This window comes from Neolamprologus brichardi, chromosome 1 (genome assembly GCF_056152115.1).
Source record: "Neolamprologus brichardi isolate AB-2024 chromosome 1, ASM5615211v1, whole genome shotgun sequence".
In the NCBI taxonomy this organism is placed as follows: domain Eukaryota; kingdom Metazoa; phylum Chordata; class Actinopteri; order Cichliformes; family Cichlidae; genus Neolamprologus; species Neolamprologus brichardi.
This window is the reverse complement of record NC_142104.1, coordinates 28,067,393-28,091,302: the sequence shown is the minus strand read 5'-3', so window position 1 is coordinate 28,091,302 and position 23,910 is coordinate 28,067,393. Positions and strand designations below refer to the sequence as shown.

The following is a 23,910-nucleotide window of genomic DNA, read 5'->3' as shown; positions in this document are numbered from 1 at the left end:
ACACGCCGAGAGCACAGGACTGAGGTTTTTGAAGCCACAAACAACTGTTCTTTTTCTTCTCTCCTCTATCTCCCATTCTCTTTTCCTCTCTCACTCATGCTCGCACAAACAAATCAGTGTACCTGTGTGCTGACACCAAAGTCACAGAGCTTGACTCGTCCTCGGGTGTTCACCAGCATATTGGAAGGCTTGACATCTGTGGAGACAAACTGCTTCATAGAACTGCAACATCAGCACACCGCGGCTTGTCTTTATCAACCCTGCTCTTTTTTAATAACACGGAGGCCGTGCACTACCTTACTCACCTCTGTGAAGTATCTTCAGGCTCCACAGATACGTCAGGCCTTTGACTACCTAGAGACACAAGCAGCAGAGAACAACTATCAATTCTGACAGCATGAGGTGTGTAACCAGCACACCCTGGTGAATAACAACTACTTCACATTAACTCAGGTTTATCGCCACCTCTGTTTTGAAAGAGTTCAGTTATAAAGTGACACATTTTAAAGTACAAAATTTAGCAGGAGGTGAACAGGCTCCAGGATCCCAGTATGCGGCATGATGGAGGGACTCCATCATGTGGTAAAGTGGTGATTACAGGACATTCAACTAAGACCAGCTTGCACAATCTATCATGTTTGCACCAGACTAACCTCAAGGACTAGTATGGCGTGATGGTATTAGCCAAACAACTTGTGAATTACATCATTTTAAAGACAAGTTTGGAGTTGCTGCCTTGTTTCAGTGAATATTAGTTCCCATATTTAAATTATAGACCTGCAGGTGAATAAGGCAGTGAAATATCTGTCTCTCTAGTCTAATGGGCTTTTAGATCTGTAAAACGGCTTAAAAGTGTGTTGCTCAAAGGCTCATTGAGTCCTCTCAGTCCATTCCTATGAGGGAATAATTAAACTGTGGGGAACAGAGCTGCACAAAAGTACTTGTCTACTTCTGCTTCGGCTTGATTCTTGTTACAGAGTCACTATCACGACTCATCCAGTGACATCACTTCCTGGAAGTCTGTTGATATCACATTTTTGGCTAGACTCGGCTCGCTTGCAACCCCAGCCAACTTTGTACTTAAAAACGAGCACCTAATGAAAAACCCTGAAAACCAAGTAGAATCCAGTAGAGTGGAGCTGAGTAGATGCAAGTGGAAAAGAGGTTTCGGAGAGTTCAGGCTGTGGTTAAGAGTAAAGATGTTAACACAAAATACTGACTTTTAACTCTTTCTAATTTTACAAACTCCAGTTTATGCTTGCACACATTTCAATAAACTGTTATTTCCCAATACACAGAGAAATGGGAGAAGACTTCTGCACAATACTGTAGGCAAGTTCTACAGTCTATCCCAACAGCAATGTTAAGCTATGAAGTCATTTGAGGAAACATGGACATCAAATTGGCTAAAAATATGAGGTGCATTCGAGTAAAATGTCGACAAGTCTCTGGTGACAAAGGGAGAATCAGGAAGCAACCAACAAGAAGTGAATACAGACACAAGAAACTCTTTCTGAACAAGCTGACTTTCTCTCTAGAGAAAAGAGAAAATAGCTGAAGAATTAGGAAGGAGGCAGTTTAGGGCACCTAGAAAAGTAAGAAGTAAGTATTAAAGTCATTTGCAAATGTGTAATGTTGCTTTGTGGTGGTTTCTTCATTTACGGGGTGTGACAGCAGATTTTAGCTTCAAGGCTCCCGTCATCCAGCACTCGTGCAAAACAACCTCTGTGATAAATTAAGAAATCACAAAAGCTCTCTGAAGTCCTGCTGCTTTGAAAGGTTGTGGTGCAAGCGCAACAACTGGCGTCTGCAGCTCTACTCGCACCCTCTTGGGTGCTTTTCCTTCTGTGATAATTAACAACTGTGACAGTGGAAAGGAAGGAAAGCTGTGAATTAGAATTAACACTGACTAAATAGCTGTCATTGTTTGATTACGGACAAAGTTAAAGGAGAGAGACAGAAAAGAGGAGGTGGAGACAGGAGAAGGGTAATGAGTGTGGAACAGAGGCATGCATTAATCAACATCAAGGCCAAATACGATCAAAATGTGAGTTTTAACTGAGAGGAGAACATGAGGGAGAAACGGACACGGGGCGAGTACGAGGAAAACAACACTCACTTTGTCCATCATTCACCTAATAAGGGCTAATTGAAAAATTCACACCTGTGGTTCTCCTGTCTTTATTTCTTTAATACATTAAATGAGTTTTTGTCTCAGGTCTGTTCTGTTTGCAGCAAACAAATAACAGGTCACACTGAAACTGTGACTGCCACGCAGGCATGGGCAATTAAATTCAAGAGGTAAAACCACCGACTAGAAAAGGGAATCGAGAGCCGGGTGCGACTAAGAAACAGTTACAAAATGTCCAATTCATTGTAATGGTAAGCCATGTTTACAAGCAGGATTTTATATTATTTATTCATTTGGCATTGATATAAAAAATGTTATCAATACCCAATCCTGATGAATGACGATGATCCCAGACATCAACAGTGGTCAGAAAACCATTTCTTCAAGCATTTTTTCATAATAATGCATTAAAATATTATGAATATTTAATTATACTGAGTGACATCACTTAAGTTTCATGCTCTGGGTACACATGCACAAACAAGTTCATGTTTGATCTCTATGCAATATCTACCTTAAGTGCAAAATACAATAGTTAAAATACCTCTATAATATCCATCTATTCGACTGCCTACCTGTGCCATTAAAGCTGCAATCCGTAGCATTATTATCTATTTATTTATTATTTCTATTTATGATAGTACAGAGAATATTTTTATTACTCTTTTATTTGAAAAGTATGATTATTTATGTTTGTCTGTCTGTATACACCAACATCAGCGGTTATTTGTGCTTACAATGATAATCAAGCTTATCTTAACTTTTTAGCAGTTATGTGAATGGGGATGTAGAAAGCAGCTAGAGCTAAGCAAATGCTACAATTTGTCAGTAGTCTATATCTGCTGACAAATTAGTAACCAAGGGTTTCCTGCTGTTATAGTCTGTCATGGAGGAAGTGGGACCACTGTTGTATTTGGGCCACAACTTTGAAACATATGTACTATAGAGGGTCGACAGCGCTATCTTAAAAAGTACAAGAAGTACAAATTAACCGTCTCCCTAGAGCTTTGCCATAACATACTATATATGCTTAGATATGTATATACACAGTTTGTTGATGCTATACTTTTTATACATGTCAACATCTATAACTCCTTTAGTATTTGGTAGTATAACTGTAATTTTGTAATTCGCTTCAGTTCAGTTTTATTCATATAGTGCCAAATCACAACAACAACAGTCACTTCAAAGCACTTTATACTTTACGATAAAACCCCTACAATAATACAAAGAAAACTCAGCAATCAGAGCAATCACTTGGCAACAGCGGGAAGGAAAAACTCCCTTTTAACAGGTAGATACCTCTGGAAGAACCAGGCTAACACAGTTGCAATAAAAAGTCCTGAATTTTGACATCACTATTTAAAATATTGTATATTTATATTATATTAGACAGTTGTTTAGCCTCTATTCATCTGCAATTTGAATTTTTTTTTAGTGCTGCACCAAATCCCTTTAAACCAACTTTTATCTGATTGGCTGATTTCTTGCAAACAGAAAGTTTGAATAACAGGTAGGTGGGGTCTGTTGTGCTCGCAGCTGGAGCTCTGTATATGGAGTAAAAAAAGGCTTTAACTTTACAGCAGGGAAACTCTGCATACTTTATGAACACTTACCGCCACAGCAATCCTTCCAAGCACGTGCTCTGGAATTCTTTTGTAGACGTCCAATGAGCCACCTGCACAACACAGATTTCCCATTGACACAGGTTAGTCAGTGTCAATGTATGCATGTATAAGTGTATGTGCGTATGTATATTTAGAGCGTTACAGTAATACAGACATGTTGCACAATTCAGATTAAAAAAAAAGAAGAAGAAATGTTCATTTCATCTTAATCCAGGTTTTATATTACTTATCTAACCCACAGATCCTGAACTGACATCATTGCCAAGAGAGCAATGCTGATCTACATATACACTACAAAAAGTACACAAAACTAATTTAAATACATAAATAATCAATAAATAAAAATGAAATAATAAAAGTAATAATAATAATAGTAGTAGTAATAATACAAATAAAAGTCTAATCAGTCATTTTTTTATAACATCATCAAAACGCTACCCAGTTAATTTAAGATAAAGTGATACTGAGGATATCATCCAAGTATTCTGCAAAATTACAGCGACTATACACAATTATACCCAATCATCATTCAGTGTTTGCTATATGTGAACCTGTTTACATTTGTACACATACATCCAGAAATTTCATGATGTTTCATGAACTAACAGAGTACTCAGAAGTTATACAGACCGCTGACAAGCTAGAAAATGTGTGAATCGAGGGAAATCACTGCATTAACACACACTTTGACAAACATATACAGCTTTCCCCCACCTCCCCCCAAAAAACAAAAAAAACCCACAGTTCTCCATCTCACACCAGCAAAGGCACACACAAATACACCTACAACTGCACTTAAGTCAAGATTTATCACGCCCTTGTAGCTTTTAGCACACAGGCATGCTAAACAGCTTACAGCGATCAGACATTCTCTTGATCTGCAGAAGTGTAAATGGGTACACGGCAGAGAGAAAGAGGACTTTTCCCCAAAGTCTCTTTTATACAACTGTAGCTAGCAAAGGAAAAAACACAGAAGCTACTTGCTTAAGTCGCAAAGAAACTCACCGTCCATAAATTCTGTGCATATTGATATCCTGTTCTCTACAAAAAAGGCACTGAAGAAAGTGATGATGTAGGGAGAATCACACTGCAATTTAAGAGCACAGAAAATGTGATCATATAAGAGCATGCCAAAAATATTTATTCAGGATTACGAAAAAAAAGAAAATAAAAATAAAAATAAATGAATTTCAAAAGAAAAAAGAAAAATTATCAGGAATTTGAGTGTTAAGTTGCAACAACTGCAATGAACTGCACAAAAGCTTTTTGTGATCACTGCATCACTGCAGCATCCATTGCAAGTCTAACTGCTGAAAGAAGTATTACATTTATCATTGAATTACACACACACACGCAGACTATGTATATATTCTTTCTCAGATCTGTGATACATGAATGTACACACACACATTTGTGTGTGTGTTCATTCATGTATCACTGATCCCTGGCTTAGTAAGTAAGACCAGAGGTGATAAATGGCATTTCATTAGTTAGACTCATGGTTAATTAAAAATGTAGGTGCGGTAGGACATCAGACATCAGTGGAGAAAAAAATGTTTTGGTGAAGAACAGGAGGCAAATTAGTCGTTCAAAACTAACCTTGTAGAGAATTTCTAATTCTGACATGATTTGCTTCTGTAACTCCACCGTGATATCCAGGGGAATGACCTGCAATCAGACATGGGCGAGACAAAAGGGGCAGCAAAAATGATAAACTCAACACCAACAAATTCCGCTGATGTTTCAAAGGGACGGACTAAATGAAAGAGTAAGTACTATGATCGTCATGTAAATGGAAGGAATTCTCACCTTGACAGCTAAAACCCGTTTGCCGTGAACGTGGTACGCTCTGGATGGGTCAAAAGAGAAGACAATAAGGTTAAAGCAAAACTGAAAAAAGGGAATGCAGTCTCAGACAGTAACATGTTGTTACTTTTTATTTAATGAACTTACAAAATGAAAGAAATATGGTATTTATACAAGTTTGAGCACCCTCGTTACTCAGTATTTAATAAACCTGCCTCATACAAATAGTCCCATATTCACCCCTTGTGAATAAGGGAGCAGCTGAAAGTACCTTCTTATTCTTCTACAGCATTTTTAATAGAGTCTCAATGATGTTCATATCTGGTGAATGTGAGGGCCATACTGTGCTCATAAATTCATATTACATGAAGCACTCTAGACTCTGTTCTGAAAACAGAGTAAAACATGCAACACTATCTGATTAAAACCACCACAAGCTGTGATGATGCGAGTAATGCTACAGTTAGTTCAATAATGTTTTATTGACCAACAGAACTGACTACAAATCATCCACATCGGACTTTTTGAGCAGAGTCTAAACCAGACTGACAAAATCCTGCTGTTATTTCTCTTCAAGGTCAGAGAGCATCACGCAAAACCTGATGCAGTCAGCCCTCTGTCTAGTTGCTCCAGACAGAGTTTTGAGTTGCAAGTAAAGCAGCAGCCACCGACCTGGCCCCATAATGATTTAATTATCAAACTCCTTAATGCCAAACATCGGGTTTAGTTACAGCCCTTGAAGGTTAGTTTACGGGACCGGTGACCTCTCAACATACAATCCTCAAGGACAAATACTGTCCAACAGCTGTCAGGTGATGGGGATGAGCTGGCTTCAGTGTACGTCACACAGGCTGGTTAGCTCACAAACAGGCTTAGTAAATGTGATACCTGGCTACTCAACCGTCTGTGGGTCATCCAGAGAGAATGTGCAATTGCACAAGGTGTGATTAATGTGTCTAAGATTGGAGGATCGCATTTCTCTTCGGACAAATACCTCTAAACTGTCCCAGGCCTTTAATTAATGGTACCTATTAGTGCCTTTCAGGTTTTTACCCACAGTTAGAGCTAACTTTGGCTCTAGCTTTCTGACTACAGCCATGCCACATTTCTCTTTTTCCCCTAATTAAAGACAAACTTCAGACATTTAAGTGATTGTCATTTATTTCAAGGTGTCCAGAGAAGAAACAGTAACCTCACATATTAAACAATTTATTAAATTCACTGATAGCTACAGGGTCTCAGCTTCTATGCCCTCCTTGAATCTACAGGTAGTAGAGTCAGTATTGCTTAAGTAATCCTCTGAATTACTTGCAACTTCAATTTGTGTCAGGACCCATGACAAAGTTCTGCCATGAGCCAAATTTTACAGATAAAACAAGAAGGCCAGATTTTTTTGTTGTTTTTTGTTAAATATTTTTCCCTTAGCTTCTTCTGATTTCACACTGTCATTTCTTTTTGCCTCAAGACGGATAAAGTGTTTAAGAATTTAAGCGTCATCTTTCTAGACCAGAGCTCTTTGAACACGAAGGCTGATAGCCTTGTTTTCATTTTGATGTCTCGGTCTTCCTTTAAGCTACAATCAATATCAGTTAAGCATGACTGCTGCTTCTTAATTAAGACAAAGATGTTAATTGAAGCAAGATTGCAGGGGTAGACATGTTAAATACTGACTGGGCAGGCTGTGTAAGTGTGGCAGCCTGAAAGGAGATTAAACCACGTCTTCACCGTGCTAAACAACTTATTGTTCTCACTGAGGAGGCTAACAATGTTGAAAAACTGAACACTGCTTTTCAGGAATAAAGGAAGTACAAATTCTACAATGATCTTAACCTCAGCCAATTATGATAAATAGCAAGCTATAAGAGAGCTGTTCTATGAAGTCTGGAAATATTGATGGACTTGCATGGTTTTGGAGGAAGAGCAGTCCTCTGCAAGTTATTTTCTTGTCATGCAAGTCTCAAGTTACAAACATCTCAACTACAGGAAACATCCGATGGCGGTTTCTGCAGCTAAAGGAGGCCACAAAATCTGAGAAACAGTGACTAGCTTCTTAATCTCCAAGTTTAAAGAAATGCATGTTCAAGGCATGTTTTAGGGGTGGAGATGCAATAGGACCTCTACTGCACTGAAGCTTTATTCTGAGGTTGTCCTTGACTGCCTCAGGGCCGAACATCCCCGTATGAGTTACAGTGACAGGCTTGTGACAGCAGGAGACATGGGGACAAGGTTACATAGCCACCCCCTGCCACTTCCCCCTGATCTGACCCCAGTAAACGTGCCCCATTGCCTGGATCTTATTTACACTCTAGCTCGCTCTGTAATAAAAGCTTCATCATGCAGTATTCATAGGGCCTCTCTCTATGTCTCTGAAGTTGGGGCTGTGGGTTAGAGATCGGCCTCCTGGATCAGGGCTAACGTGCTATGCTTACACTGCCACATGGACGACGAGCTGCCTTTCTCTCTCCCTGACTCCCTCACCTGATACTGCTTTCACCGGTCACCCAAGTGCCACAGACTGACAGAAACCCAAACACAGAGACATAAAAGGCTCCCTAATTATCCAAAACATTATGAGCAGAAATCCAGAGTTCAAATAAAAAGCATTTAAAGGTTTCTTTACCACTGTGTGAAAAACGCTCAATATTTTTGTGAACAGGCCTCTTGTAGATGAAACAGATATAGATGTGCATTAATGAGACCCAAGTTAGCTTAACAGGTCTTCATATACAAATATCAAAAACCATAACTAATCTAAATTATAATCACCACTTCAAAATCAGCCTTGTACATTGCTACATAGAAGTGCTGGGCTGAGCACATGCACAAAGCACGCAGGCAACCCATCAAGTTGAATTTGATTTTAGGACAAAGGATGTGATGATAGGAAGCTAAACCTGAAGGAAGGTTAGGCGATGAGTGAGAAATGTATTGGTATAGTCAAAAAGTACGCCTGTGTTTTTAATGTGCAGTAGGTCCGGGTATGATTGCAGGCACTAAAGTTGAGGTCAAATGCGGAAAATTATCCGATTTAGATGATTCAGGAAGTTATAGCACGACCAACAGTCTGACCCTCACCTTGAAGGCTTAAAAAGAGTGTTGAGCACACTTTATGAGCCACTGTTGACTCCTCCAATGGATACTGCCATTTGGTCTTTGGATCAACAACCTCAACATCAAGATTGGTGCAAAAGGTGCTATTTATTCACAAGCAGAGATGGGCAGTAACGCGTAATCCAATTACTTTTTTCAAGTAACAAGTAAAGTAAGAGATTACTATTGCAAAAAAAGGCAATTAGATTACTGTTACTTTCCCGTAAGCATGCTGTGTTACGGCGTTACTAAAACCGTGATTTTTCTTGCAAGAGTGTCTCGTGACAGTGACGTAAGCGAGTGCGACGTTCGTGGTAACAGATCAACAATGGATAATATAACGAGTGCAGGAGAGAGTATGACCGTGCAGCGTTTAAAGCGAGGAAATACTGACCTTACTTTGAGTTTGATTCCGTAAAAAGTGACAAAAACATTAGCGTCCGCTGCTCACTGCGTGGGAAGAAAACTTCTTTTTACAACGAAAAACCCCCTAAACGTCCGAGCAAGCACCGAGTACGCTGCCACGGAAATGTGAAATTCACAGAGAAACTGCTGGATCCTTCCACTGTGACACACCAGGGCAAACCTCCGCCTGCCCCACTCCTGCTATACAGGTGAAAATAGAGCAACAGGACCGCTGAGTCTTTGATTTTTTTTTTTTAAATTTTCTGCTGTGTTTTACTTGCATCTATTTGAAAGAGTGAGTGTAAACACAAAAAACTATTTTATTTTATATGCTGGAATATGCAGAACATAGGTTTAATTAGCTTTACTTGACCAACACTGTTCTCAAGTTTGGTAAAAATGCAGATCAAGTGTTTGGAGTGGGACATCCATGTATCACGCCAAACACTGCAGCACAGCTGGAAACAGTTTCACTCAGAGAAGGCTTGAGCATTTATGGGTGAAGTTATCCATCCCCAAAATGTATTTGATATACCTGTTAAGGCTCTAGTTCTTACCCATCACTGCACAAATTCATATATTGGACCAAATTTAATAAAGGAAACAAAAAATTGAAAAAAAAAAGCGTTCCTTTTTAAGGGTTGTTGTAATGACAGATATATGGAAACACAATGCCTCTGGTTCTTCAGACAACTAGAAAATCTAAGAGCAATCAACCAATGAAGCACAGCCATTTGAAATGCAATGATCAATATAAAGGAAAAATCAATCAATGGAGAAAATGGGCTGAGACACTAAAGGAGCAGCCGTGGATGTCTAAGTAGATGTCACCACAGCCAGGCAAATGTGCTTCTTTTAATTGCACCGCCCGAGTCACAAGTACAGCCTGTGTGTCCTTGTTATTGTATTTATAAGGCGTAGAGTCAGTAGGAGTGGCGGACAAGATGGACCTCTGAAAGAGTGTGTAATAAAAAACAAAGGCTGACATTGATGGATGGTTAGGTCAGCATGTGGCTATGGAGAGCTGAGATGTTGGTAACATCCAATTGAGTCTAAATGGCTCTAGGTCATAAATGGGCTAAGAGGTTAAAAGGTGGGGAGCTTATCGTAGTGCTATTCACAAGTGATAGGCCCAATATAAGCTGGAATGAACAGCAGGTCCTGAAGAGGGCACAGCATCGCCTCATTTCCATGTCACAAAATTTTCTAAATGGAATTAGCATCACACATAGTAAAGATGGTATGAGAGTGAGCGGTCAACATGCACATTTTTCAGTACACTTTGTTTTCTTTGCTTGTCTAGATGATTCTGACCTGCAAAAGTATCTGTCAAATAATTAAAGCATGTTAATTAAATACTAATAAAAGCCAGATTAAAATTAGATAAACACATAAATAGAACACAAATAACAAACATTACTTGTTTTGTTTTTTCAAAATCATCTCCTTTCAACCTTAGAAAGTTCAGCAGCATTGCATATAGATTTTTTGCTGGGCTAAATTGACTGAAAAGTTGTTGGGTTTGCAGTATTGGCCTTCCCCTGTGCAGTGTAACCACTTCTGGTGCCAAACTGATGAACAATCTTATTCTATGACAACTATAAGAAACTGCTGCTTTATAAATATATATATTAAAAAAAAAACCTCAGAAAAATCATAAAAGAGTAAAAGGTGTTTGGAAAGAAAAGGATGAAGAAATAAAAAAGATAGACGTTTGGATTTGTTGGACTATCAGAAGCAGAGCACTCCGTCAAGCCAAGGTTAGTCTGAGCAGTGATCAATACTTCAATCTCAATAAAACAGCTCAATAGCTGAGGATTGATGGGAAAGAGAAAGCACAAGGTAGGGGAAAGAAAGATAGAAGGAGCGACACAAATGCCAACCTTGTCACAACGTTATCAGGTCAGTCATACATTTGTCTAGCCAGAAAGGATGGAAGTCTTCTTGGTGGTAGGTTATGTGCTTTACTATAGGCCAATTAAGTCAATGGCTGTCATACCTTACAGCCCCAAATCGATATCATATATGTTTGCAACCTTCAACCCAGAATAAAAAAAATAAAAAAATGAAGGTACAGACGAAAATCAGCCTGACAGATGCCCCACCAAACAGTGAGTGATAGATGGAGACACAATTGAACAGAAAGAGTGCTGTGAGGAATGAAAACCCTTCACACAAAATGCAGTTTTGAGTCCTATTTTGTTAGAAAAAGTGGACAGAAAGATGATAAAAGTCACACTCAATCTAAAAGTAGCCACTCTTGTTGAATATCTGCCAGGTACAGTTTTTTCAGGCTTACTGAATGCACCATAATCTCTTCAGTGTCACTATCCATTACAGTGCTTTGGCCTTGCAATGCTGGTGCCTCATCGTGAGAGCCAACAAACACTTACTTGTAAACTGTGCCTCCATTTCCATGGCCAAGTTGCTCCTGATAGTGGATATCTTGGGCATTTATCTGCAGAGAAGGAAACACACCCAGGATTACACTGATTGTAAGTGGATGTTAAAACATGAGAAGCAATACAACCGCTGGATTACATGTGTAACTAAACTGGCAGAGAGACAGAGATGTGAGCACGTGAGGGAGATGGGACTGCACTGTAATTGAAGGCTATAAACAAGACAAGAATTCAGGTCAGTCCAAGTTCAGCGACGTAAGGAGTGAAAAACAAAATAAGAGAAGGAGGAGAAGAGATCAATACAAGGTTTTGCTGTCCAATTTAAAACAAAGAAACAATACTGTGTTTGGGCGAGTGGGACGCTGAATGTTGTAGGATTTAATGATGATTTGTTTTCAGTCATTTCATAATTATTTCATTTTTGTTTTTTAAAGTCAGAGTGTGATCATGTAGCTTCCTCCTCTTGTACATTTTGTAGATTTTTCCAACCAGGACGATGAAATAATTGATTGAGGCAAAGCTTATGTAAATATAAAGATCAACTAAGCATTGAAGAAGGCAGAATAAAATCCATGAAAAAACAAGTAAGAGTTGTATGTTGTTGTTTTGTATAATATCAGCATACTTTTATGTAAGACAGCCATCATGTATTCAATTCATAAATACATTTTACAGTTCATTATGTAACGTTTGTCCTGGTTTAAGATTTTAGGGTGAAAATTACTCAAAACATCACTATTCAATATTAAAATATGTCCCTTAATAATGCAAAATAAAAATATAAAAGCAAAATAAATCCAACCCTCTAAGCACCACACGTTTTGGTAACTACACAACTTAAAATTTGTGCCAAAAATACTTTTTTTATTTGTCATTATTTTTAAAAGTACTTTTATTTGCATGTATCATTTTTTAATTAACAAAATTAAGTGAATATTTTTAATTTCTAATTATTGCCTCCGTTCAACATGACCTCAATGTGTGTGATGTTCACTGAGGCTGCAGACTAACAATACAATCGTTTAAAAAGTTCCTTTATTTTGATATTTACACTGTGGATGAGTACTGATAAGGGTCAGGCTGTGCAGTAAGCATGTAAACATGCCTGCACACAACACGTGATTCTTAAAGAAGTCCAGACGCTTTTCTTTGCAAGCTCCTTTGACTACGATGACCTGGATGACTGAGAACCTTCACAGACATAACACGTGATAATGGACCCTCCCTAATTTAACCACAACTAATGTGATAGCAAGGTGAGAAGATGGAGGTAAAGAGAAAGGATGGTTTCAATTCCGATTTTATTCATCCAGTGCCAAATCACAACAACTGTCACCTCAAGGCACTTTATATTTTAAGATAAAGACCCTACAGTAATACAGTGAAACCCCAACAATCAGGCAGAAACCAGGAAGGCTGTATGTCTAATTTTCTTCCTACATGATAGCCACTGTGTCTGAATGCATACACTAGTTACAGAGTCAGAGTGTGTGTGAGTGAGAAAGGAGAGAGCAAGTCTATATATTGGGTGCAGTCAGCGTGACGAGACAACATCCAAATACACACCCTGTATGACATGCCCACAGCCCCTCAGTAGGTCTCAGAGCAACAGCAGTAAGATTACAGGCTGGAATCGTACAGAAACCCCAAAGCACACACTAACCTGGCCATTTGTCAAGATCCTCTTCAGCTCTGCAGATGACTTTTTTAAGCTGGAGGACAGAAAACAGTATATCAGACTTCACCACATTTACCAACCAGAGGTTTAGTTGTTTATTCCAGGTAGTGTAACATGATCCTTGTGCCCCAGAAAGCTCACCTGTTGTTAGCTATAGAGTCTGGGACAGCATGACTGCAGTCATTTGCTGGATTAGGCCTTGTATTAACCTGAAGGTGTGCAAAGACAGGCATAAGAATGTAAAAAGACACACACACACACACACACACACACACACACACACACACACACACACAAAACGACACACGGTCACATGGACAATAAAACACAAGCCTCTCGTTTCAGCTTGTGAAGTCAATTGACTGTTTAAAAAGAAAAAAAAAAAAGAGCCAAATGAAGAAGAAGAAAATTTTTATTTGCATAAAAGCACAGGAATGTATGAGAGCAAGAAAGATAGCAAAAATCAGCTGGGAGAGTCCAGACGAAAACTTAAGACATTCACATTTTCGTGCCTCGTGGGAGACTTTTTCTTTACATCTATTCATCTGCCTCTATGTTTACTCCAAAGACCTCCAGACTCAACCTAGATATGAACACAAAAGGAGAGACAAGACCCTTTAAAGGAGATACTAAAAATAGCATATTAATTGAGATCAAAAGGCCAATGCGTTGGGTCCACTAAAGCACAGGGAATGTCTCTTTAATTAGTGCCCAAGAAAACCTCATTTAAAAAGGCACACGGGGCTTCCCTCGGCCAATTACTTTTGTATTAAAGCAGGAGAAAAGCGGGGAAAGATTAGCAAAAGACTAAAGGTTTTCTGGAAAGAACATCGTATTCTCAAAACCGACTCTTGACCTTTAAAAAAAACTGACTCGGTTCAGTAGCACTTCTCAAAGCTCCTCAGAGGATACATAAAGTAGTATTTGTGTGTGTGTGTGGTGGGGGGGGGGGGGGGGGGGGGGGGGTGATTTTATCATTGAAATGCAGATGGATATAATATGGATCATCTGGAGAGATGGAGGAGGTGTCAAGTCATTTAACCCATGGTAATTAGCAGTGAGTTTCAATAGCAACATATGCCTAACATAAAATGGGAAGGTCTGCGAGAGGCCATTTGGGGGCTTGTAATGACAATTTCATGGTTGAACAATGACATCTTCTTATTGCCCGATTTAGTTTTTTCTCTAACCAACGCTGACACTCTTTCTATCATAGGAAATGAGAGGATCATAATACTCTGGAGGGGAGATAACACCTTGTTCTTAAATGACTATCGCAGCATGAGAATCAAGAATACAGAGAGACGGATGGAAAAGCAGAGAGACAGGCCCTGCTACAGCCGCAGCCTGATATGCTAATGCATAAACATAGTCGAGGGGAGCAAGACAATGAGTGAAAGAGAAGGAGAGCCTTGACTTCAATTGACATTTCAATAAGTGGAACACAGCATTATCAATCCATTTGACTCAACTTCTCACCCTCCCCTCCCCTCATTCTCTGTGTAAGGCAGCCGAAACAATTATTGAGATAGGTACCTTCAGGCCATGTATGTTCCGGATCCCTGGAGTCTTGCCGGCTGAAACAGTAATTGACTAGATTGTAGAACACATCACTGGGCCATTTACAAATGTGGTGAAAAGGAATCAGTTCTTCATGAAGGGAAAAAATGATGAAATGAAATGAGAGTTACTAAAAAATTAGTTGTGGACAAGAGAGTGATTGAGCTGTTGGTCTCTTGAGATGGTTGGTTGGTAGTTAGGTAGAAAGAAAACAATCACAGCGTTAGAGGAAAGAGGGGCAGATAGAGAGAGAAACAGAGTGAGCCAGAGAGCTAAAGGGAGACAATAAAATGTTTCATCACATCTCCCCTAGGGCCTGTTAGAGATTATGTATGTCTTTGAGCGGTGTGAAAACTAGCTGAAAATATAGAAAAACTATGTTATGAAAAGGCCCTCATTATGAAAACCAGTTTAGGAACAGAAACTGCACAATGCCAGAGATGCAGGCAAGGCTTAGCCTGAGCTGAACACAAGCATGCACTTTGAATGCCCTTGGAGCAAAAGAAATGTAGATTTATGAATGACATTCAACAACAAAGCCAGCCGCTGAATTTTAATGTTATCCAGAGGCTCCACTGTTACTCCTACTCACCAAATGCTCACATTTTTGTGAAAACAGCGCAGGTCATGTACACTAATTTTAGTAAAATAGGCGTTTACAAATAAAGTGTGAATATTTTTATATATTTAAAAGGTGCTGGTGATTAATTGTCACCACGTTAATTACAAAGCAGCCTTTAGCATCGCCTAAGCCTGTGATAAAAATGGAACATCTCACTTTTGTACCTCTTGGAAAAATCTGCAGAGGGTCCGGCAGCAGTCCATTCATGCGTTGTTCATTCATTGTGTTGCAGTACTAAAAGGGGAAAAGAAAATGACAAACAGTCGAGTGTGACACTAAATTTAAATGACTTTACATGCATTTAAGTTCACAGATAATATCTGTACAAGAATGTTAACAGCACACGACAGAGGTAGAAAAACCTTAAATTTGAAGATCTGACCCTACACTACATGGCCTAATTTTAGAGTATTACACACACACAAAATGTTTATTTAACTGCCACCAGAATTAATCCACAGTCTTTTGTAAAAAACGTGAGCATGCTGTGCAGAAATCTGTTGCAGACGAGGACCAATGCCCTGTGGGCTTGTTCTGAAGGAGTGTAGCATTAACCCTTTTCTCCTCCAGGTCAAAAGCTCACCACACACTCATATCCTACAGGACTAACACGTGCACGCACGCACTCTGGAGCCTCTCGGTTGCTTGCCAAGGCAATGCAATAATTGATGTTTCAGTTAACCAAACCATCTGTTAAACCGCAAGTGTGTGTGAGCATGGGAGAGAGAGTGTGTGTGTGTGTGTGTGTGTGTGTGTTTACTTATGTGCGTTTCGTTGATGTCTTCTGCTTTTGCAGGGGTTGAGTTTGAGACGAAGTCTTTATATTGTGCACACATACACAAGTTTATTGTAATTCATTTACAAACTAGTACTGAGTCATCGCAGCAAAATGTAAATGCTCTTTCACTGAGGAGGCAGGAGGGAGGACGATGGGCACGGCTTGGATTGGAATGGATCAGAATGGCTACCCATGTGGCACAGCTGTTATTAAAAGGCCTATTTATCACTGTCAGATCCCCTCCTCGCTCCTAGCCCTCTGCTTTCGCCCTCCAGCATTCTCAATAGGCCGCATCTGAACAATGGGTCTTAATAGCAAAAAAACATGGTGTGTGCGTGTGTGTTTGTGTGTGTGTGTTGGGGGGGGGAGAGATTGGGGGTGTTCGGGCTTCACGTACCTTTAATTTTCCGCTCAGCTAGCTTATTGATTAAGGCTGCAATTACCACCTAATCTGTAGTAGGTGTGTTATTAAAAGACATTCTCCATTGTTGGCCAATAACTAAACAGTGTCCGATCCCAAATACCATCGCTCAGCCTTAAGGGACAAGCCAGAGTGCAAGAGAGAGAAAGTGTGAGTCTCATCATCATTAGCAGACCAAGAGCAAATGGGAATGGTGGAATTAGCGCCACTACCTCCAGGGGGAGCTGAGTGAGGAAGGGATGAGGTCACATGTTTTTTTGTTTTTTTTTTAAAGCACCTGACATAGGCTGGTCTTTAACTTTGAACAGGGGGCGTCTGTCTTTCAAGGTGTCGAACAATGATTAGAAATGCCTGGAAGTCTAGCGGGTCTCGCAGGAGCATGTAGCAATCAATGTTCTTAGTGCTGGGGGATACTTCTCACAATAAATGCCCTCTGTAGACTGATGTTAATTAAGTGCTGAATTTGAGCATTAATTTTGCTCAGTAATCACGAGCGTGAATTTTTCGCAGGGCAATGTTAAAGCAAAGATCTTGAACAAGACAAAAAAAAAGAAAAAAAAGAAAGAAAGCAAACATCGTGCACTGACAGCGTATTTAAAAGCCTGATTATACATTTCCTAATAAAAATATACACACCCTCCCAAACGCACACACAGACACACACAAAGCAACCGTGAAGAAACTGAATTATCCCACATTTCACCTAACATGCTGCTTCCCTTAATTCCTATTAATTTTATATAATGGCTGTCTGCTCACCTGGAATTAATAACACTCAAGCAAAAACCCACTAGTCTCCACGGAGGCCAAAAGGCAGCAAACAACAGGGAAAAAAAAAAACCTAAATACAAATGCAATCCAGAGCTGAAATGCATAACACTTGCATAAAACATTCAAAGTACACGGCTAGCGTAAATTATAGTCTAGTGAGCCCAGTATTTCCAGGTGATCAGCAGCTTTTTGTACAGCTGGCAGTCCCATGAGTAGAAAGCCATTATGAGGCTCTGAGATTTGTTTGCCAAAAATTCACTGAACAAATGGGGTCTGAAATCTGTGGGAAAAGCTGTGCACTGTTGTGGATACTTAATATTTCTATTGGGCGCTGTAGAAATAGGCAGGGGTCAGTCATAAATTTATATACACCTAAGGCATGTCAAAATAAAGACAAAAAGTGTAACTGCCAGCAAAAACAATACACGTTTCAATGTTTCTTTAACAAAATATCAATTTTTGCTCAAAATAAAACACATTTTCATTTCATCTGCAACAAATTACAAGGAACTCAAGGTTTTTGGACATGCATTTTTTTCAGACAAATAAAAATGCAATAAAAAACAAACCACAGTGTCGTCCTAATTTTATCTAACAAGTAAAACAAGTCTGCACGGTTCTGTAATTAATTGCGATATTTTCCATGTAACATACAAATAAACATTTAGCCCATGATAAATGACAACTTTTCTTTTTTGTTGAAATCACAGACGTATGACTTCTTGGGCTGACATCACAATAGAAACAACCAAAATTTACATAGAAATTAAGAGTCTCTAATGTTAATGCAAGTTTGGGGTTTTAATGGAGCAAGACAGAATTATTACAAAAATGTATTTAATCCCCTTCAACCCAGCCAGAATTACAGCACCTGCAGACTGGCTTTGTGCACACACAGACATATAATGAAAGAAATATAAAATGACCATCAGTCAACGTTGGTCAGCATCATGGAAGTTTGAAGCTGCTGTGGAATTTTGTGGAAACCAAAATTGAGCTCTTTGGCATCGACCTACCGTGTCTGAAGAAAATGTTGGGTATGACCCAAAGAACGGCATCCCCAACGTCAAGCACGTAGGTGTAAACATTATGTCTTGGGGCTGTTTTTTGTTAAGGGTAAAAGACAACTTCACCGCATCAAGATGACAACGGACGGGGCCATGCACCCTTAAACTCTTGGACGAGAATCTCCTTCCCTGAAAACTGAAGATGGGTAGTGGGTGCTGGATGGGTCTTCCAGCATGACGATGACCACCAAGGCAACACATGAGTGGCTAAAGAAGAAGCACATTATGGTCATGGAGTGACCTCGCCAATCTTCACACCTCAGTCCTACAGAAAATCTGTGGAGGGAGCTGAAGCTTTGAGTTGCCAGGAGGCAGCCAAGAAACCTACAGGATTTAGAGAGTTTCTGTAAAGAGGAGTGGGCAAAAGTCCCTCCTGAGATGTGTGCAAACCTGAAGACCAACTACAAGAAACCTCTTACTGCTCTACTCTCCAACAAGGGTTTTTCTACCAAGTACTAAGTCCTGTTTTGCTTGGGGATCAAATGGCTTTTTCACTCAATGACATGCAAATCAGTTTAGAAGTTTTATGCAACCGGATTTTTTTTCTGGATTTTGGTTGAATTTTGGTCTCTCTCCATTAAAATTAAACTGCCATAAACATTAGAGACTGTTGATTTCACTGTAAGTGAGCAAACGTGCAAATTCAGCAGGAGATCAAATCATACTTTGTCCCATTGTAAACACTGCCCCTTTCTCAACCATTACTCCAGCTTTAACAGGACAGTGCACAGAACAACATCCGCTGGATCTGTGGAAAACAAAACTTGCTTAGGTCAAAGCCTTTTCCACGTCTGTTTAACAACACTACTTGGCACAACATCTGTCTCTTTTTGCTTAATCACCCTGCTACCCTATGCTACTTAATGATTAAAAAGCAACCACAAGTGAATGCATGACAAAAATGGACAAAAAAAAAAAAGCAGGGAGTGTAAATTGTGCCTGTGGCTCTAGTAGCATCATTGTGAGCTGATGGGGGGTAAAAGACATCCACAGATGAAAGTAGATTTTGAACAACTCTGCAGCCCAGGGGGGCTGCTCTTTAATGAGGCAAAACTTTAAGTACTGAATAATAAATAATAAAAATTGACAGTTCATTTAGTTTACAGTGTACTTCATACAGAAAACCCATTACACGCCATTACTCTTACTGTCCGCGGCATGAACAGTAAGTATGGTCGAATATGAAAATATACTGCAGTATTTGAGGGAGCTGAAGGGGATGTGGGACGTGTGTCTGCATGTGTGCTGCTGAATATTGCCATAGGTTAACTGCTACTAGATGAGTCTATATGGCTTCAATTTCTTCATGTTATATTATAAATAACTACGTCAGTGGAGATTGCCATCAAATCAGCATCTTACCGTCTCATGTTTTGCTACCTGAAAAATTGTGCTTCTCATTCTAGGCCAAGTATTTTATAGTATTTGATATAACTCACCAGATTGATGAGGTCATTTTGAATTCCACCAAGGTTTTGGTGGCTATCGAAGAACGCCTTTTAATTTAACGTTAAAAACATTGGTGTAGCATATTTAATATTAAAGGTTTTTTCAAACCATTCTTAAAATGACTTATTTACACCTTAAGTCTATGCAAGCTAGAAAGGTAAACACTCAAACTGAGAGTTCAGGATTGCTGAGGATTGCCTGGGTCTAAGGTTTTGCTTAATAAAAAGAGAGGTGAGTGGCTTTATTATGGCGCTGAGCAAAGCACTTAAAAAATACAGAAAATCTGAACAACGTCCTTGTTACTGTGTCATGTCAATTTGACGTGCCTCAGAAAGCTTTCCAAACGATACAATATACAAAACCACAGACACTTAAATGGCTCTAAAAAGCTGCACAAAAAAAATTAACCAAAATAGTGCAGAACACATAAAGGAGGAGGACCTTTCAAAATGCTCAAATGTAGTTCAGACATGCTCTTGGCCATTTCATCTAAACTGCACAAAGGATTGAATGTGAACAGTTTCTGTCAGAACTACTTTCCAATGAGGAATCGGCACACAGTAAGAATGCTACAATACAGCAGCATAACTGGAAAACATAACCCTGGCATGTACAGTGCTGTGCAAAAGTCTTGATCAACCCCTCATTTCTTTATATTTTGCTAGGAAATTAGGAAATAGGTGCAGTGATTTATTGACACATGTGCAGACATACCTGGAAATACAGCATATGTATAGAGCTTGTATAATTCTAACAAGTCTGAAATTCAATATTTGGTGTGACCATATTTATTCTTAAACAGTGTGAATTCTCCTAGATGATATTTCTATTAATTTGCTTAAATAGACTTTAGGAATATTTCTCCAGGCTTCTTGAAGGACATTCAGAGCTCTCCTTTGGATGTTGGCTGCCTTTTGTTCTGTTCTCTGTAGGGCTGTGCGATATGACCAAAATCTCATATCCCGATATAAGAATTCTATCGTGCCGATAACGATATAAATCACAAAAATGTAACATTTTCTGTAAATTCTGTGAATCTCAGGCAGCTCGACTTGCGTGAAGTGTTTCCAGCTGCGCGTCCTTTACCCAGAGTCGAGTGTTTTAACTGATGCATAAAACGATACATTTTTACACATAAGTTGTAAAGGCTGCCGTTTTCTTTGTGAGTATTTATTACACAGCGTGCTGCGGGGAGAAGCCTGTTCTAACGTTTGAGTGTAAGGTTTATTTTTTAGCACCTGGCGGCTCTTTTTCGCTTCTCATCCGTAAATAATCTGCTCTTTCACGTGATTCCGTTTATTTTGAAAAGTCTCAACAGGATCTTGAGCTTTATTGTGAAAGGTTTATGTGGAACATAAACAAGCGGACACAATGGTGTTACCGTTGTTGTTGCTAACCACAACGCATAAAAACAGGCGCTTGTCTGTCTGTAGTGTGGTTATATTAAATACAAGAGAAAGAGAGAACTTTAGGAAATTAATATTTTATTTTTTATTTGCTGAATGCGTTTTGTTACAGATGCAGCAGTTGGAGACCTATTGTCCTTTGTGTCTTTTTTCCCACACATTAAAAAAAATTATCTGTTTCTTTTTTGCTTTACCTTTCTTCATGTTAATCAGACGCTCGCTTTCCCATGTCTTAATGACTTTCTGTGGACTTTGAGATACTTTTCATCTACTGTAAATAATACTTTTAGGCCTACCACATCTTCTTTTGTTCTCCACTTGTTTAGTTTCTTCAGATTTCTTGACACACCTTGCTGAGATATGTGATTTTTGACTAACAGCTCAAAACAACAAACATCAGTCCTCTGAAAATGGTCAGGTAGGAGGACTGAACTGAAAATTAGTAAAAAAAAAAATCAAAAAAAAAAAAAAATCAGCCAATATCCTGACCTTCAGGTAGCCTAGAGAATTATGCTCAAGAGCACTTTAAAGACTTACAAAGTCCAGCTTGTTGGAAACAAAATATAAAGAGGAAGCAAGGGTCGCTCAAGACTTTCGCACAGTATTCTAATTTGTGGATATTATGCCTGACTTGGTCAAAGTACTGCATGCAACATTTATGTACTCACATATGACAACATGGCTTTGAGTTCTTCATCACTTCTTACTGTGATTCTGTCTCCCACCTCATCTTCGTCTAAAAAAAAAAACAAAAAAAAACAAAAAACAAAAACAAAAACAGTACAACTGTAAAAAATAAAATACTAATAATGGGGAGGGGGGGGGAACCACAGAGAAAATTCAAAACAGATTTTTTTGCAGTACAAGTGTGGTATAATAAATATAAACAGAAGATACTGTAAAACAACACTTTTACGTATATAATAAACATTTAATAAAATCAAGGCATGCAAACAAAAAAGCATATCATTCCATATTAAGTATTAATGCAATAGCAAAATTTGGGGAGCCAAAACATACAATCAAAATCATACAATAAAATATAACGTATAAAAGCACTCAGTAAGCAGTATTTATATGTTTGTATGTCAATCAAACTCTTTGCATTCTACCCGTAAACAGGCTTGAATGGTGCCTATTCCAAGAGCCTAAATCTTAATTTGATTGAATGAGAGAAACTTCAACTGTTCCTGTCAATCAATCAGTTAGTACAGTAGCTATAGCATGTCTGGATAAAACGCATGCTAGAGGTTAACACGAGTAGTAAAAAAAGGGAACAGAGAAGAGAGAAGCTAACACAATGAAAATGAAATGTGTGAAGCTTTTTACTCTCGCAGATAGATGAAGCCAGTTCAAGAGGGCTAGAGTCTAGCCCATGACAGCAGGGATCGGTTCTTACAGTTTATGACGGGATAAACAAGTGTCCCACACAGCTGCATGAGATCTCCTCTCCTTCAGACCAATCTGATAACTGATTACAAGTCCCTACATTACAGGGCTATTGTTTTGGTGTGTAAACACAGTCATTCAAAGCTTCCCATTTCCTCTTGCAGCATTACAGCAGTCCAACTCTAAAGCAGGTACTTACATTCAAAGGCCGTGACAGTGGCTTCAGGCATGACATCTCTGATTGCGACCTGTAATGTTTGGCAGGGTGAATTAGGACCAGACAGCTAAGGATGGTTATTAGACTGACAGATATTAATGAGGCAGGGTTACGACACGCTGAGTCAGAAACAGTCCGTGTGTTTTTGACTTGTGCAGTGTGTCTGTGAGTGAAAAGTGATAGTTGGCATGAGGCAGACTCACGAGCAAGTCATTGAAGTTCAGAAGAGACGGACAGTCCACGGACGAGTCCATGTCTCCTGTCGGCGTTTTTATACGGATCACTATCGCCTCGGTGTTCATTGCGCTGTCAGTATTTAACCTAAGTGAGAGCAATAAGAGGGAAGCTTCAGCCTCATAATAGTTGACTGGATGTGGAAGCTAACCAGCTAATTCCCTGCAGCAGTTTGCTAACGATACATGCTAGCATCCTGCTCAGTCCGGATTCTTGATTTAAGTGATGCGGAGCTTTTTTTAAAAACAAAAAGGTTTTGAGGTCGGTCGCCGCCGACACCACAGTCAAGTCATAACCGTATGAAAGGCTTATCCCGAAGTGTGAACGTGTACACCACTGCTCCACGAGACAAAGTTTACACTGTACTAACGTAGGTATTTAGCTGTGTAGCTAGTTTTGAGGAAACTGCTACAACAGCGCTTCCGAATCAACATCCGCTCGTGGCCTTTTCAAAATAAATGACTTGCACTATCTATATCAATCTATCAAATTCTAATAGGCGAAGTTTGAGAGAACGCTGCTATTCTTATGGATCTTAGTTTGTTGTTTTTTTCCCTATGTTATAAAATGAAATATACATACGGTTTAAAAAGTTGCACTGAAAAGGAATTATTACCGCTTTTGCTGTAGATAACACTGATCTGAGATCAAGGTTGATAAGTTGAGTACAATACTGAGAATACAATAGATTTCTGAGGTATTATGGATAAATATTCCTTTAAAAACATGACCTTAGATCACAATTATAAATGTTTTGTAAATGGCCCTCACTCACACGGAAATGTACTGCTGTTGAGATGAAAACCACCACCGTTTTTTAAAAAGTGTTTTTTCCCTCTTTCACTTGACATTAAAA

General features: G+C 39.1%; 1 protein-coding gene across 3 annotated transcripts in view; it reads right to left on the bottom strand.

The window, feature by feature from the left end:
• Nucleotides 1-23,463, bottom strand: part of map2k5 (mitogen-activated protein kinase kinase 5) — a 57,762-nt gene extending 34,299 nt beyond the window's left edge. For all 3 annotated transcript variants that reach the window (XR_015719022.1, XM_087840457.1, XM_087840464.1), the window contains exons 1-14: nucleotides 23,024-23,463; nucleotides 22,803-22,851; nucleotides 21,883-21,950; nucleotides 15,487-15,556; nucleotides 14,677-14,717; nucleotides 13,282-13,349; nucleotides 13,126-13,174; nucleotides 11,454-11,518; nucleotides 5,569-5,608; nucleotides 5,359-5,427; nucleotides 4,765-4,846; nucleotides 3,748-3,809; nucleotides 306-354; nucleotides 123-196 (exon numbers count right to left, since the gene is read on the bottom strand). Coding sequence is in view for 2 of the 3 variants with exons in the window: in XM_087840457.1 (XP_087696583.1) it covers nucleotides 123-196; nucleotides 306-354; nucleotides 3,748-3,809; nucleotides 4,765-4,846; nucleotides 5,359-5,427; nucleotides 5,569-5,608; nucleotides 11,454-11,518; nucleotides 13,126-13,174; nucleotides 13,282-13,349; nucleotides 14,677-14,717; nucleotides 15,487-15,556; nucleotides 21,883-21,950; nucleotides 22,803-22,851; nucleotides 23,024-23,122 (885 nt within the window). In the remaining variant the exon portion in view is untranslated. The remainder of the gene's footprint in view (nucleotides 1-122; nucleotides 197-305; nucleotides 355-3,747; nucleotides 3,810-4,764; nucleotides 4,847-5,358; nucleotides 5,428-5,568; nucleotides 5,609-11,453; nucleotides 11,519-13,125; nucleotides 13,175-13,281; nucleotides 13,350-14,676; nucleotides 14,718-15,486; nucleotides 15,557-21,882; nucleotides 21,951-22,802; nucleotides 22,852-23,023) is intronic.
• Between the last annotated feature and the right edge of the window lie 447 nt (nucleotides 23,464-23,910).